The 14138-nt window shown below is 40.3% G+C and overlaps 2 protein-coding genes across 3 annotated transcripts; one reads left to right on the plus strand and one right to left on the minus strand.

Moving 5' to 3' along the window:
* On the plus strand, positions 1-9752 carry LOC133713975 (eukaryotic translation initiation factor 4G). The gene is made up of 10 exons (XM_062139990.1): positions 1-160; positions 305-511; positions 720-859; positions 1058-1207; positions 1441-1514; positions 1624-1680; positions 2006-3325; positions 3453-6559; positions 8881-9075; positions 9206-9752. Exons 2-10 carry the CDS (start codon positions 354-356, stop codon positions 9534-9536), a joined length of 5532 nt encoding a protein of 1843 aa, XP_061995974.1. The 5' UTR covers positions 1-160; positions 305-353; the 3' UTR covers positions 9537-9752.
* Positions 9753-10167: 415 nt separating this feature from the next.
* LOC133713980 (metacaspase-1-like) lies at positions 10168-12966 on the minus strand. Of its 2 annotated transcripts, XM_062139995.1 has the most exons (6): positions 12439-12966; positions 11880-11969; positions 11114-11444; positions 10883-11003; positions 10543-10791; positions 10168-10331 (listed from the first exon to the last, which is right to left on the minus strand). In XM_062139995.1, exons 1-6 carry the CDS (start codon positions 12821-12823, stop codon positions 10272-10274), a joined length of 1236 nt encoding a protein of 411 aa, XP_061995979.1. In that variant the 5' UTR covers positions 12824-12966; the 3' UTR covers positions 10168-10271. The 2 variants fall into 2 exon arrangements, with proteins under 2 accessions (XP_061995979.1, XP_061995980.1); XM_062139996.1 differs by lacking the exon at positions 11880-11969 and having other exon boundaries at positions 12439-12957.
* Between the last annotated feature and the right edge of the window lie 1172 nt (positions 12967-14138).

Raw genomic sequence — 14138 nt, forward strand, 5'->3', positions numbered from 1 at the left:
CTTCTCTCTCTCTCTTTCTTTCTTTCTTACCAAAACTCCCCCATATCTCTGCTTTCTCTCTCTCTCTGTGTTTAACTTTTCCCATCACTCTCTGCGTTTTTCCCCTCTCTCATGGTTCCCCAATAAAACCCTAATTTTTTATCCCACTCTCACTCCGCAGGTACACTAATCGAGCTCTCGAATCGCTCTGTTTCTTACTTATCATACGTGCTTATTTCTGTTTGGTTTCGTTAGGGTTTGTAGTTTTGATTGATTTGGTGTTTGTGGCGGTTGGCGGATCTGTGTGTGGTTTTGTGGTTTGCAGAGGTCAGAGAATTTTGAAGGAGAAAACTGGGAATTTAGGGTAGGGATTTATGTCCTTCAATCAATCAAGGTCGGATAAGAACGAGACGCAGTATCGTAGAACAGGGCGATCCGCGAGCTCCAATCAGCAGAACAGGGGATACTCACCCGCTTACCCTAAGGGCGCCGGCGCCGCTGGGCCCGCCCCTTCCCTCTCCTCCAACCGCAGGTCCGTTTCCTTATGCTTTTTTCTAGGGTTTGTTTTGTTAAAGTTTTGTTTTTTTTTTTGTTTTTGTTGGATGGTGTAATTCAATTGAATTGCTTTTGAGTTTCGACTGGGATTTGAGGACTGAGATTTTTTTTTTTTTTGTGTGTGTGTTGCTGAATTATGTGGTTGTTGGGAATTTTGTTGTGATGGTTTTGTGATGAATTTTCAGCTTCAAGAAGACTAACAACAATGCACAAGGAGGGCAACCTAGGGGGAATGTAGCCAGTGTAAATCCGTCGGATCCTGGGAGTGCTTCTACACCTCGCGGCGGTGTACCGAATGGCGCCCATGTACAGCCGCAATTTCACGGTACGGATGTTATAGTATCCAAGTTATGTACTTTATTATCAGTCTGCCTGTTTGTGTGGTAATGCTGTATAAGTTTGTATAGCTAGTTGAAGGGATTTGAGAATTTAAGGCAATAAGTTCTCTTTTACAATGTGCTTTCCCATTTGGTTTGATTTTCGTTTCTAAGCATTTTTTTCGTTTTGTTATGTCTTAATATAGGAGCCTCGGAGACAACTGTTACAAGCACAGCTCCCAAGCAAACAGAACCATCAGTTGCACAGAGAAGCTCTCGAGCTGTTCCGAAGGCTCCAGCTTCTCAGTCTGCCTCCGTGAATTCTGACTCAAGAGGGCCCAATACTCCTGTGAAGGGTAAGTTAATACTGTGGACTGGCGGATTTTCATGTCATTGATGTTGGGGAGGCTTGGCATATTTTCACATATGTTAAAATAAGGGGATTATGGAAATTTTAGATTCTGTCAACATTGGTTTATCAAATGAACAGTATAGTAATACACTTCACACACAAGAAACACTTTGAAAAGATGAAATATTGGTAGGATGCAGCTGTTAATGTTCTTAATCTTATATTCCAATGGTTCAGTCCCAGGAGATGCGTCTAAGGGATTTTCCTTTCAGTTCGGGTCCATAAGTCCTGGTTTGATGAATGGGATGCAGGTAATATTATTTTGAACACTTGATACCAATTGTCCAGTTTTCTGTCTTTCAGTGCTGAACAATTCAATCTATGTTTTTTAAACTTTTGAATTTTCATTTGTGCTTGTAGATTCCTGCTCGAACCAGCTCGGCTCCCCCAAATTTGGATGAGCAGAAGCGCGATCAGGTCATCCATCTGTTAAAAGCTCACATCTGATGGTTCAATTTCACATGATACTTTATGAAATATGATTCAGTGCATTACTCAGACTCATTCATTCCTTTTATCCTTTGCAAATAATATTAAAGTGTGTTTTTGTTTTGTAATTTTATTATTATTATGTTATGCATAATGTGTGATTGCCTGTGTTTGTACTTCAATTTTCACGTGTTACTTAATTGCCACTGAGTAACTGAAGCAGTATTTGTGTCTGGGCTGATATTCTATTATCTTTTTTCTTTTTCTGTTTCAAAGTTACGGCAAAATGATCATGTCATTGTTAAACATGCAGGCACGGCATGAGTCCTTTAGACCTGCACCGTCATTGCCGACCCCTTCTGTTCCTAAGCAGCAGCTACCAAGGAAAGATCAACCTTCTGTCGACCAATCTAGAGCTGCTGAGGCTCATCTGCAACCCAAGACCAAAAAGGATGTGCAAGTCTCACCTACACCCCCTGCTAGCCAAACTCAGAAACCTTCTGGTCCTCCAATTCCTGGGATCTCTATGCCAATGCCATTTCATCAGCCACAGGTTTCTCTGCAGTTTGGTGGCCCCAACCAGCAGATTCAGTCACAGGGTATGACTGCCAATTCACTCCAAATGCCCGTGCCAATTCCACTACCAATAGGTAGCTCTCAAGTACAGCAGTCAGTGTTCGTTTCAGGTTTACAACCCCATCCCATGCAGCCTCCTGGAATTATGCATCAGGGCCAGAGCCTGGGTTTTACCCCTCAAATGGGTCCTCAGCTGCCTCAGTTGAACAACTTGGGGATTGGTATAGGTGCACAATACCCCCAACAGCAAGGTGGAAAGTTTGCAGGCCCTCGTAAAACTCCTGTCAAGATTACACATCCAGATACACATGAAGAGTTGAGGCTTGATAAACGGGCAGATTCATATCCAGATGGTGGCTCATCAGCCGCCAGGACTCACCCCAATGTTTCTCAATCCCAGCCCATGCCTTCGTTTGCGAGTTCTCATCCTACAAGCTATTATACCAATTCTTACAATCCTAATCCCCTGTTTTTTCCATCTCCGAATTCGCATCCTTTAGCAAGTAGTCACATGCCACCCAATTCACAAGCACCACGATTTAGCTACCCAGTGAGCCAGGGTCCACCCCAAAGTATGCCTTTCATGAATCCTTCAGCTCACCCACCTAACCTGGAACATGCACGGGATGTTCATAATAAAATTGCCTCTGTTCCATCCGCAGCTATTCCTGTTACTGTTAAACCAGCTGTCGACTCATCGCCAAACAGCACAGCTTCTGTTGAAAAAAGTGAATTCTCAAAGCCTTCAAGGCCAGCTGGAGAAGTTATCTCATCTCATCCTCAAAGGTTTCCTGGCAGTGATCCATCAGTTAACAAATCATTGCCAGTAGTGGCAAAAGTATCTGCAGGTGTGCCGGCATCAGTTATCTCATCTCCCTCTGTTGAAAGCCAAGTTTCAAGTTCTTTATCCTCTACTTCAGTTGCCCCAGCTGAGGAGTCTGTACCAGTTGTAACCGCCACTGAAGTCAGAAAAAAGGAATCCCTTAGTCGGTCAAACTCAATTAAAGATCAGCAGAAGAAACCAGGCAAGAAAGGGAATGTTCAACCACAGCATCAGGTACTTTTTTTAATACTTGGTGGGCAGATCACTTTCTGTCTTGTCTTTTAATTTTGATGGTTTTTACAAAAACGATGTAAATATTTAACTGTTTGAAATTTTTTTGTCTGCTTGCATTTTGACACAGGTCGTTGGGCAATCTAGTACCACATCAAGCCTTCCTTCTCGGGCTTCAGAACATGCCATATCATCTAGTATTGGTGCTTCTGAACCTGTAGAGGGTAATACAGCTCCTGTTCCAGAAAGTATTGAATCTGTGCCAGAATTGGCCAGGGAATCACTATCAAATGTTAGTTCAGCCACTGCTGATGTTTCTGACTCAAAGGCTGAAGCAGTTCGAGAAGGCGCCAACTCCTCCTCTTCTGAAATCAGTACTGGGGTTTCTGTCAATACTGCTGATGTTGTTCATCAAAGTCAAACAGGGAATTCTTCACTGCTGGATGAACGAGGGAAAGAGGAATTGGTGGGAGCAGAAAAACAGTCGGAAGAAAATTTGCCTGAAGGATACAAACAAGATGCTAATAGTCCTAGTATTTCTTCAGAATCTACCTCTGTGAAAAGTCTGGAATCTGTTAACAAAGCAGCAGAGCACTCTGTTGCAAAGGAAACCACTGAAGGCAATGTTATTGGAACTTCTGAAACTGCACAAGGAGGCAAAGATCAACATGTCAGGAGCAATTCAGAATTAGATGGGATGGATGCATCTTCAAGCAGAAGTGATAGCATGGGTAATAATGAAGTAGCTTCCTCAAAACCTAGTAGACCAGATCAGCCCTCTGCTCCTTTTCAAGCCACAGAATTTTCAGGTACTACTTCAAAGCATGAAGGGGAAAGTGTGGATAATACTGTTGGTGGGGGAAATATTGAGAATATTGTTAGTGGTGGTGATTCACTTACAGTGTCAGGTTCCAAGGATAAACCCCTTCCCGAACTGAGTAGAACTAAGAGTACTATTGCAAAAGGGGGGAAGAAGAAAAGAAAAGAAATTCTTTCTAAGGCTGATGCTGCTGGGGTAACCTCTGATTTATATGGGGCTTATAAGAACCCTGAAGACAAGAAAGATGTAGCATCTTCTGAAAGTGCTGAGAGCACTTCTACTAGCATATTATCAAAGCAGGAAGCTGCTGATTCTACTCAGCAAGTTTCTGCAGTCAGAGATGAAGGTGCACCGAGTAAAGCTGAGCCCGATGATTGGGAAGATGCTGCTGACATCTCTACACCGAAACTGGAAACCTCAGATAGTGGAGAACAGGCCTGTGGTGACATAGATGGGAGTGGACATGGGGCAAAGAAGTATTCCAGAGATTTTCTTCTGAAATTTTCAATGCAGTTTTCTGACCTACCAGAGGGTTTTGAGATTACGTCTGATATGTCAGAAATCTTGAATGTCAATGTGAATGCCTGTGCTTCTGTCGATTATGATTCAATCCCAAGTCCTGGAAGAATTATTGACAGGCCAGGAGGGGCAGGAAGACTTGATCGACGTGGAAGTGGATTGAATGAAGATGATAGATGGAACAAAGGCAGTAATGCCAATTTCCGCCCTGTCCAAGGAAATTTTGGTGTTCTGAGAAGTCCAGGTCCACGGGGACAAGTTCAGCATGTTAGAGGGATCCTACCTGGGCCAATTGCAGGTTCTCAGGGAGGGATGCAAAGAAATAATCCTGATGCTGACAGGTGGCAGAGAGCTACAAATTTTCAACCAAAGGGGTTGATGCCTTCACCTCAGACTCCATTACAGGTGATGCACAAAGCTGAGAGGAAGTATGAAATAGGTAAAGTGAGTGATGAAGAACAGGCCAAGCAAAGGCAGTTGAAGGCTATATTAAACAAGCTGACTCCCCAGAATTTTGAAAAACTGTTTGAGCAAGTAAAAGCTGTTAATATTGATAATGCCACAACACTGACCGGGGTAATCTCTCAAATCTTTGATAAGGCTTTAATGGAGCCTACTTTCTGTGAGATGTATGCAAACTTCTGTTTTTATCTTGCCGCGGAGTTGCCTGATTTCAGTGAAGACAATGAAAAGATAACCTTTAAGAGGTTGCTTTTGAACAAGTGTCAGGAGGAATTTGAGAGGGGAGAGAGAGAACAAGAGGAAGCCAATAAGGCTGATGAGGAGGGTGAAGTGAAACAGTCTGAAGAAGAAAGAGAAGAGAAAAGAATTAAAGCACGGAGACGAATGTTGGGTAACATTAGATTAATTGGGGAGTTATACAAGAAGAAAATGTTGACCGAGAGAATAATGCATGAGTGCATTAAAAAGTTGTTAGGTCAGCAGCAGACTCCAGATGAGGAAGATATTGAAGCTTTGTGCAAACTAATGAGCACAATTGGGGAGATGATTGATCATCCGAAAGCCAAGGAGCACATGGATGCATATTTTGAGAGGATGAAAAGTCTATCGAATAACATGAAACTATCTTCTAGGGTTAGGTTCATGTTGAAGGATACAATTGATCTGCGCAAGAATAAATGGCAGCAGAGGAGGAAAGTTGAAGGACCAAAAAAAATCGAGGAAGTGCACAGAGATGCTGCACAAGAGCGACAGGCACAAGCTAGTAGGCTGGGCCGTGGTCCAGGTATGAATCCATCAGCTAGAAGGGGCCCCCCCATGGAATTTAGTCCAAGAGGGTCGACTATGTTATCTCCATCAAATGCACAAATGGGTGGTTTCCGTGGGATGCCCACTCCGGCTCGTGGTTTTGGAAGTCAGGATGCCCGTGCAGATGTCCGTGTAGACGAAAGACATTCTTATGAGGGTAGGACCTTGTCAGCCTTGACACAAAGACCTATGGGTGATGATTCCATTACTTTGGGTCCCCAGGGTGGTCTTGCCAGAGGAATGTCTGTCAGAGGACCACCTTCAATGTCAGCTGCTCTCCCTGAGATATCTCCTAATCCTGGAGACTCCAGGAGGATGACAGCTGGTTTGAATGGTTTTAGTTCCCTCTCAGAGCGGGGAACTTACAACCCTAGGGAGGATCTAATGCCAAGATTTGTGCCGCCCGATAGATTTGGAGGTCCAGCTGCTTATGATCAGTCAAGTGCCCCAGAGCGTAATATAAATTTTGGTGGTAGGGACCCAAGGAGTTCAGATCGTAGTTTCGAAAGATCTCTGACTACACCATCCACACGTACACAGGGGGCAGCTTTAACTCAAAATGTTCCTTCAGAAAAGTCGGAAGAACATCTTAGAGATATGTCGTTGGGAGCAATTAAGGAATTTTACAGGTATGTTCTCATCCCTTGCATGCTTATTGTCATCACGCAATTGTATTACTTTCTTGGTCCTTAGGTGCTATCTTTGATGTGATACTTCTTAGGTGATAACTTTGATGTGATACTTCTTAGGGGATAACTTTGATGTGATAATTCTTAGGTGCTAGAAATCATTTTTATATAGTGGAAGAGATGTAGCGCATGTGTTTTATGCCCTATGGGAATGGATAGGATTCAATCAAAGAAATGTGGTCGAGACTTTTTGTTTTGGGTGCAACTTAATCCAATTCTTGTCTTTAGTCAAAAGATAGAAAGGAAAAGCAACTACATAACTTAATGAATGAATATGAGTCAAGGTAGTTTAGATACACGGCTTTTATTTTCTTTTGGTTATTGCTTGTCTTGTGTGTAGGCTACAAGTTTAAGGTTTAGTGTCCTGTGGTTGGGGTGACACTCAATATGCCCCTGTGGTTTAAAAATGTCTAATAATTCCTTTCTGGTTTGCACTCTTTGTCAACTCTTGGTTCGATATTCTTCATTCATTTTTCCCAAAGAAATTGTCATATATTTTGCAGACAATGCAAATAACTTAAAAGTATCTCCTTGGTTCCGTTAAGAGCAGCTATAACTCTTGTTTGTGAAGAGATGTGAAGAATTAGCATGTTCTACAAACCACAAGGGTTTTGTTAGACTACCACATGGTCAATGTTGATTGTTACCCCACCAGAATGACTTCCGTAACTGATATATTGGAGTCACAACCTGTGTTACTGTCAAATATTAGATGGAATTATAATACATGGTCCGTCAGCCTTAGCTTAAATGACATTTGATGAGGGAAGTAAGAATAAAGGTCTCATGTTCATAATTTCCTGTTGGCCAAAATAAAAGCTGAACAAGGGAAAGAGAGCTATAGGGGCCATAATAGCTATGATTTCTATCCACACTGAAATTTCTCCTCACAACCAATTCCTCTGCATCTTGGTATGCAGTTTGTCATGTTTTAGTTGTCACGCTAACAGTTGAGCAGCATACTTGCTACTATTAAGATTTAGTTTTTTTTGTTTTTTTTTTTGTTTCCCCCCTACCTTTATAGGGAATGTTACTGCAAGATCTTTTCGTAGTGGGCTTCTTGGTATGCAGTTTGTCATGTTTTAGTTGTCACGCTAACAGTTGAGCAGCATACTTGCTACTATTAAGATTTAGTTTTTGTTTTTTTGTTTCCCCCCTACCTTTATAGGGAATGTTACTGCAAGATCTTTTCGTAGTGGGCTTCTTGGTATGCAGTTTGTCATGTTTTAGTTGTCACGCTAACAGTTGAGCAGCATACTTGCTACTATTAAGATTTAGTTTTTTTTTATTCTCTAAATCTTGAAATAAGGAAATTCGGATCATTGTAGCACTCACAGTCTAACCCTTGAAGGTTTATATGGTGAAAGAGAATCATAACACTATTGTTTTTTTCGTATGTACCTGTATTCCTCGTATAAAAAAATACTACTGTTTTTTTTTTTGTATGTACATGTTCTTCCTTGTTTGTTGGATTCATAAACAAGAGTTTTCTTTGAGTACATTAGTAATTGAAAACAGCATTGCTGAGCATTTCTCTTTGGGTTTGATTGATGAACTTGATTTGGTCTGCCCACTAGATGTCAGTATGACATTTGTAGGGTGGGTGTTCATCATATTAATGCATTATGTTGGCCTGTTTATTCCCATTTTAATGCAAATATGGTTTTGTCTCATTAATTTATTTTCTGTTTCAAGAAAGCAGTATTTCTCTAAGAACATGGAGTAGAAGCTAAATAGAGGCTTTTTTTTTTACACTATTTTTATATTATCAACATTTATATTTTTTAATATCTTTGTTTTTTTTATATTTATTTTTAATTTTTAAAACTTATGACTGAAGCATTAGTAGTTTAAATTACATTAAGCATTGAAACCTATAAAAAGTGAACTGAAACTTGGTTGACACTACAGTACTTTAAGAATCCTCTGAGCTTGAATTAAACTCAATAGGTAGTAATTTCAATTGAATCTTTCTTTCCTTTTCCTTTTGGTTTTTTTGCTTTAGGCTGATTTGGTTAACTGCTTATATTTATGTATGATCTGGGTTCTGATGTGTATTTTTTATGTTGTATTATTATCATCCAAAAAAGTTGTTCTTATTATTTATTTATTTATTTTTGCATAATTATGTGGCAAAATTTGTAGAAGCAATATGTTTTAGACACTCTCGGGTACTTCTTCTGGTCACTTGAGATTGTTGATGCGTTGGAGCTTCCTATATGCTCAGTCTTAATAATCAGTTTTTTGGTGTAATGTTTTAGTGCCCGAGACGAGAAGGAAGTTGTTCTATGCATCAAAGACTTGAACTCACCAAGCTTCCATCCAACAATGATATCTCTTTGGGTCACAGACTCTTTTGAGAGGAAGGACGGAGAGAGAGATCTCTTCGCAAAGCTTCTAGTTAATCTTACCAAGTCCCAGGATGGAACTTTGAGTCAGTCCCAGCTCATCAAAGGGTAGGGGAAAGTTCTTTTTCCTTTTTTTTCTTTGGCCGATCAAGTTTACTTTTTCACTGTTAATTGAAATATATGGCCTTATTTATTATCAGATTTTTTCTTTTGTTTAACTTTTTCTTCCTCTGCCCAGGTTTGAAAATGTTCTCTCCACCTTGGAGGATGCCGTGAATGATGCCCCTAGAGCACCAGAGTTTCTTGCCCGGATATTTGCCAAAGGCATTTTAGAAAATGTAGTTTCGTTGAATCAAATTGGGCAATTAATACGTGAAGGTGGAGAGGAGCCAGGACGACTTCTGGAAGTTGGGCTTGCAGGCAATGTTCTTGGAAATATCTTGGAGATTATCAAATCAGAGAAAGGAGAGAGTGTTCTCAATGAGATTCGTACATCCTCCAACTTGCGGTTGGAGAATTTCCGGCCTCCAGATCCTCTCAAATCAAGGACACTAGAGAAATTTCTTTAGACATAGTGATGCTCATTGTAATCGTTTGGAAAGAAAGAAAAAAATTCATGGGGCCAGTGCTCTTAGGTTGCGTAATGAATTTGCAAAAAGTATTTTTCCAGGTGGGTGGTGGGAAATTTATGTATGGGGTTTGTAGTTGGCATTCTCCATGTTTCAATGTTATTTATTAAAACATTACTGCAGTTATGGAAGGTTCAATTGAGCATCATTTTTTAATCTCCCTGTTCTTTTCATGTGGACTTATTTCTTACGAGAGTTGCGACTAATATTTGGTTATATTTTAGACAACAACGCCAGTGTCGGAAGTGAATTGGTCATGAACAGAGTCTTCCACTCGTCTCATTTTATTCAGACGTTCAAAGAATCATTTCATTTATAAGTAAACAGTGTAATATCCGTTTTCATGGATTTTCATTCAAGCTCTTCTTTGTATAAGAGTCTGTTCCCCGTCAGCTACGTTATCATTTTGTTAAGACCAGAAAAGTAACGAGTAAAGAAGGTACTTCACAATTTCATATACTGGGGATTTCAGATGCATATCCCGTTTCACCATGAACATCCTAGGAACAGAGGACAGCTATACCAAAGGTAAGGAGCAGTGCAAACAAGGGTATCCTATCGATAGGAAACATAAAAGAATGTTAAATAAATTTATTACCCATCAAGTTGTTTCACAAATATGAAATATCTATAGACTAAAATACATGTAGTGTTGATATGAGTAGACAGAAAACATCATAGGGCGAAAGGTTTCGTGTACACATCGAACGGCTCACAGGAAGTTAATTGAGGCTCCTGTAACAAGAAAAAAAAAAAACATGGTCAATGACAATAAATTGCAATGTCAAGGAAAAATAAATATATGAGAATTTAATTTAACCGGATGCTTATAAACTAATGAGACTCCTGTGCAGATGAAGCTCTGTACAGAAAGCCTATAGTGATATAACGACAACTATCATTGAACTTTCAATACCAATACAAAGAATGTCGTGCAAGCCAATACCTGTCTTAGCCCACCACCACCAACACTTCCGCCTGTTAGAAGCATGCCGACAAGCGATGTAACAGCACCTCCACTACCACCAAGGAGAGAAGCAACAGCACTACCACCACCACCACCGCCAGAACCCGTACTTCGAATGGTATTACGCATAGAATTGAGTATGCTCCCATATGTGGCTGCCTGTCCACGCTCGATTGCTTGGATGAAGCAGAAAGTCATGGCACCGGTTGATGTGATCTTGGATAGAGCCTGTACCCCAAAAAGTATCAATCATATGTGTGGAAATTGAAGCTATAAACATTACTGAACTCGAGACATTTTTTTTCCTTGTCAAACTTACTGATGTATCAGCAGAGGTTTGATCGTCATCACAACCACTGATAGATATAACTTCTCCACCACTTGTTCCTTTCCACATGCCTGATCGAGGGCGATGATCCTCCCATACATATTTTCCACCCCTAAATCAACAAGGGATATCCACATATACAAATCTTATTTTAGAAGAGGACTATAGGTAGACATAGAAAGCGAAGCAAGACATGCATAACTTCATATTACACCCACTAACCTGTCCATTCTGCAAAGGAATGGCAAATCCAGTACAGTGCCACTATGACAGGAGTCTATAATTGCATGAAGCTTGACCCCATGTGGAAGGGGCCTAACAATTGTTGCATTTATCTCATCATCGACAATCATACCCTGGGTTTCGAAGTCAAGGGGACAAAGGGTTTCATCATATCCATCAACTTCATCATCATGATAAGCCCTCTGCCGTGAACCATGACCAGAGTAGTGAAACACAAGGGAGTCACCTGGTTGGCATCCTTGTACAAGCCAATGTAATGCCATTCTAATGTTGTATTTATTTGGAATCTTAGCTGGGTGAGTTTCTTCTTCTGCAGTACAAAATATGTAAAGAATTAACAGTATACATGTTAAAAAATAAGAATACAAAATACAATTTGCCAAATGATTTGCATCAAGACAAATTTGCAAGCATTTGCTTTGAGATTGATATATAATTTTTCTGTGTCATTTGGTTAGTAGAAAAGGATAATTTCATACTAGAAGGGGAAAGGTTATTAAGAAGCTTCTCTGTTTCCAGGTGAAGGCATATTTTGAAAGAAATGACACAACAAAAGATAGCCCTTTTTGTCAACTCCTGATGATGACAGATTGAAGAACAAGACAAAATTAATTATCGTGATTAAAGTACTTGCAACTATAAATGACAATAACCAAGGGATGCAATATCATCCTGAAAGTACTGAAGCTGTGTGCTTACTAGCCTTGACTTAAACTAGGCCAGCTCTAGTTTTTCTAGTAGTTACCTTGCAGGAGAGCATTAAGCCAATAAATTTGTTGCAATAGCACGCAACGCTTAACCATTCCCTTGTCTTGTTCATGAAACGACCATTGCCCTATCAAGGGAGTAGAAGTTCAACATAACAGAACATAAATGGAACTAAGAAGTCAGGCAGTCCCCAGACCCAGATACAACTACTCTAAAAAAAAAAAAAAAAAGTACCGACCCCTGCGGCCCTGCAGTTTCTATGGAATTTACATATTGCTCGCCAATAAAGTTTCTACATCCGCCCGACCACCCTTGACTGTAAGCTTCCTATTTAGTGTTAAGCTCAGATATGAAATTCATAAAGAGTCCCAAAAGCCTAAAAACCCCCCATTCCTGATCTAATCATCAAGTCATTTCTCAAATGCTTAAACAGCTTTCTCATAAAAACTACCCCAAATGCTTCAAACAGCTCCATTTCTCAAAAGTCTCAACCTTTATGGTCTAAAGACTCCAATATAACACTTATATATAAATACAAAACTTGAATATAACAATCATATATATATATAACAAGCAATGTGCAACATGATCCATACCAGTGAGCATGACAATCGATTCGTCGGGAAACTTGAACTTGTTGATGAGGAGATACCGCATGCATTTGGAGTCATTGATGCAACCCTTGAGCTCATGCCTCGAGTATTTATACGATATCCCGCAGATCACCGCCTTCTTCCGGCCGTGCACGCTCGGCGGAGGCCCCGGCGGCGCGTGGTTGTGGGGCGAGGGAGGAGGGGGAGGCGCGTGGCCGTAAGGAGAGGGAGGTGGGAGCGCGTGGGAGGAGGGAAGTGAGTGCAGGGAGCGTGGGTCCGCGATTAGGGTGACGGCCTGGCAGAGGGCGCAGCGGATCGACTGGGCGCCCGACGGAAGCTGGAGCGGGGTGTGGCAGTTGGAGCAGTTCACCAGCATATTGCTGTACATGGTGGCGTTGGCGGTGGCGGTCGGATTTGGAATTTGGAGGAGAGGGCAGGGGTAGAATGGGAATCGAATTGAGTTTTGAGAGAAAAAGAGAGATGGATGGGAGGGAGGGAGGGAGGGGATTAAGAATTAAACTGGGTTTCGATTGGAACAAGAAAGACGAGGGTAGGTATTGATTACGTCATTAATAACGCGTAAAATACGACCAAGTTTGACATATGATATCAAGGATAAGAGTTGTTTTTTTTCGATAGAATATCAAGGATAGAGCTATTGGTAGAGGAGGAATGTTCTACTAACTAAAATTTTAAAATATTCTAGAACAAAAAAAAGGAAATTAAAATTAATGTAGCTAGTTTGGCCTTTAATTAACCAGGTGGTTAGCTTGTTTTGCAAAGTTGGAAGGGTTTGGAAGATTTGGGCGAAAGTGATCGCTGGCGTTTGCTCGGAAACCCCAAACCCAAAGTTAATATAGTTTACCATCTATTTTATTAAGTTTTTCATTTTGGACTTAATCAAAATTTAAAAAAGATTCATCTTTTCACTTAAAATATTCGTTTGGTTTACAGAATTAGAGCCTTGAAATTTGGAAAATGATTACGACATATCTTATCATAAGTCTGCTCGATCTGATACTCTAATGTAATAATAATAATAAAAAAAAATCAGTGTCTGGTTAAAAGTTAAAACAATATAAGAGAGATTTGACCCATTTTCACAAAAATGAAAAAAAAAAAAACAAAAAGGAAAAAAAAAAAAACAAAAAGAAAAAACACCGTTACCTTGACCTAGGGTTTAGTTTTATCTCATTGTTATATATACTCGGTGGCTATAACAAGTAGAATATGTATACCATAACAAGATCTTACTTGGTGGCTAAGTAATCGTAGTATTGATTGTCGCACATTGACTAGAATTCTAGTCTTCCTAGTAGAGCACGAGTACTCTCCGCTCCTCTATGATATTCATTCTGATGCGCTAATACCTCGATCTTAATCTGTTATAATGATATTCATTCTGATGCGCTGCTTATGTGCTGTCTCATCCTCCATAGACAGCAGCGAAGAATTTGAATGTGCTTCAATTCATCAGCTTCTCTTAAGGTGAGTTAATTTATCTGCAATAAGTACTTACATTGTCTCAAGTTGTATTTTTTCCGAGATCATCAGCTGTTCTACATAGTTTTTTCGTGTATAACATGTCAACTATGGAGCAAGGCACACGAAGGGATGCAGAATTGTTCGAATTCATACCCGAGGAAATTATGTTTGAAATCCTCACAAGATTATCAGTGAAATCTTTACTGAGATTCAGATGT

The sequence above is a fragment of the Rosa rugosa genome, chromosome 6 (genome assembly GCF_958449725.1).
Source record: "Rosa rugosa chromosome 6, drRosRugo1.1, whole genome shotgun sequence".
NCBI classification, from domain to species: Eukaryota; Viridiplantae; Streptophyta; class Magnoliopsida; order Rosales; family Rosaceae; genus Rosa; species Rosa rugosa.

What these genes read in the sequence shown, in the direction of transcription:
- LOC133713980 (XM_062139995.1), bottom strand. Translation starts at nt 12,823, where the DNA reads ATGTACAGCAATATGCTGGTGAACTGCTCCAACTGCCACACCCCGCTC. An exon ending in GCTTAATGCTCTCCTGCAAG is followed by an intron (nt 11,445 to 11,879) that starts GTAACTACTAGA and finishes TTTGTACTGCAG; the next exon opens with AAGAAGAAACTCACCCAGCT. An exon ending in AAACCTCTGCTGATACATCA is followed by an intron (nt 10,792 to 10,882) that starts GTAAGTTTGACA and finishes TTTGGGGTACAG; the next exon opens with GCTCTATCCAAGATCACATC.
- LOC133713975 (XM_062139990.1), top strand. Translation starts at nt 354, where the DNA reads ATGTCCTTCAATCAATCAAGGTCGGATAAGAACGAGACGCAGTATCGT. An exon ending in TGTACAGCCGCAATTTCACG is followed by an intron (nt 860 to 1,057) that starts GTACGGATGTTA and finishes GTCTTAATATAG; the next exon opens with GAGCCTCGGAGACAACTGTT. An exon ending in GCCCAATACTCCTGTGAAGG is followed by an intron (nt 1,208 to 1,440) that starts GTAAGTTAATAC and finishes CCAATGGTTCAG; the next exon opens with TCCCAGGAGATGCGTCTAAG.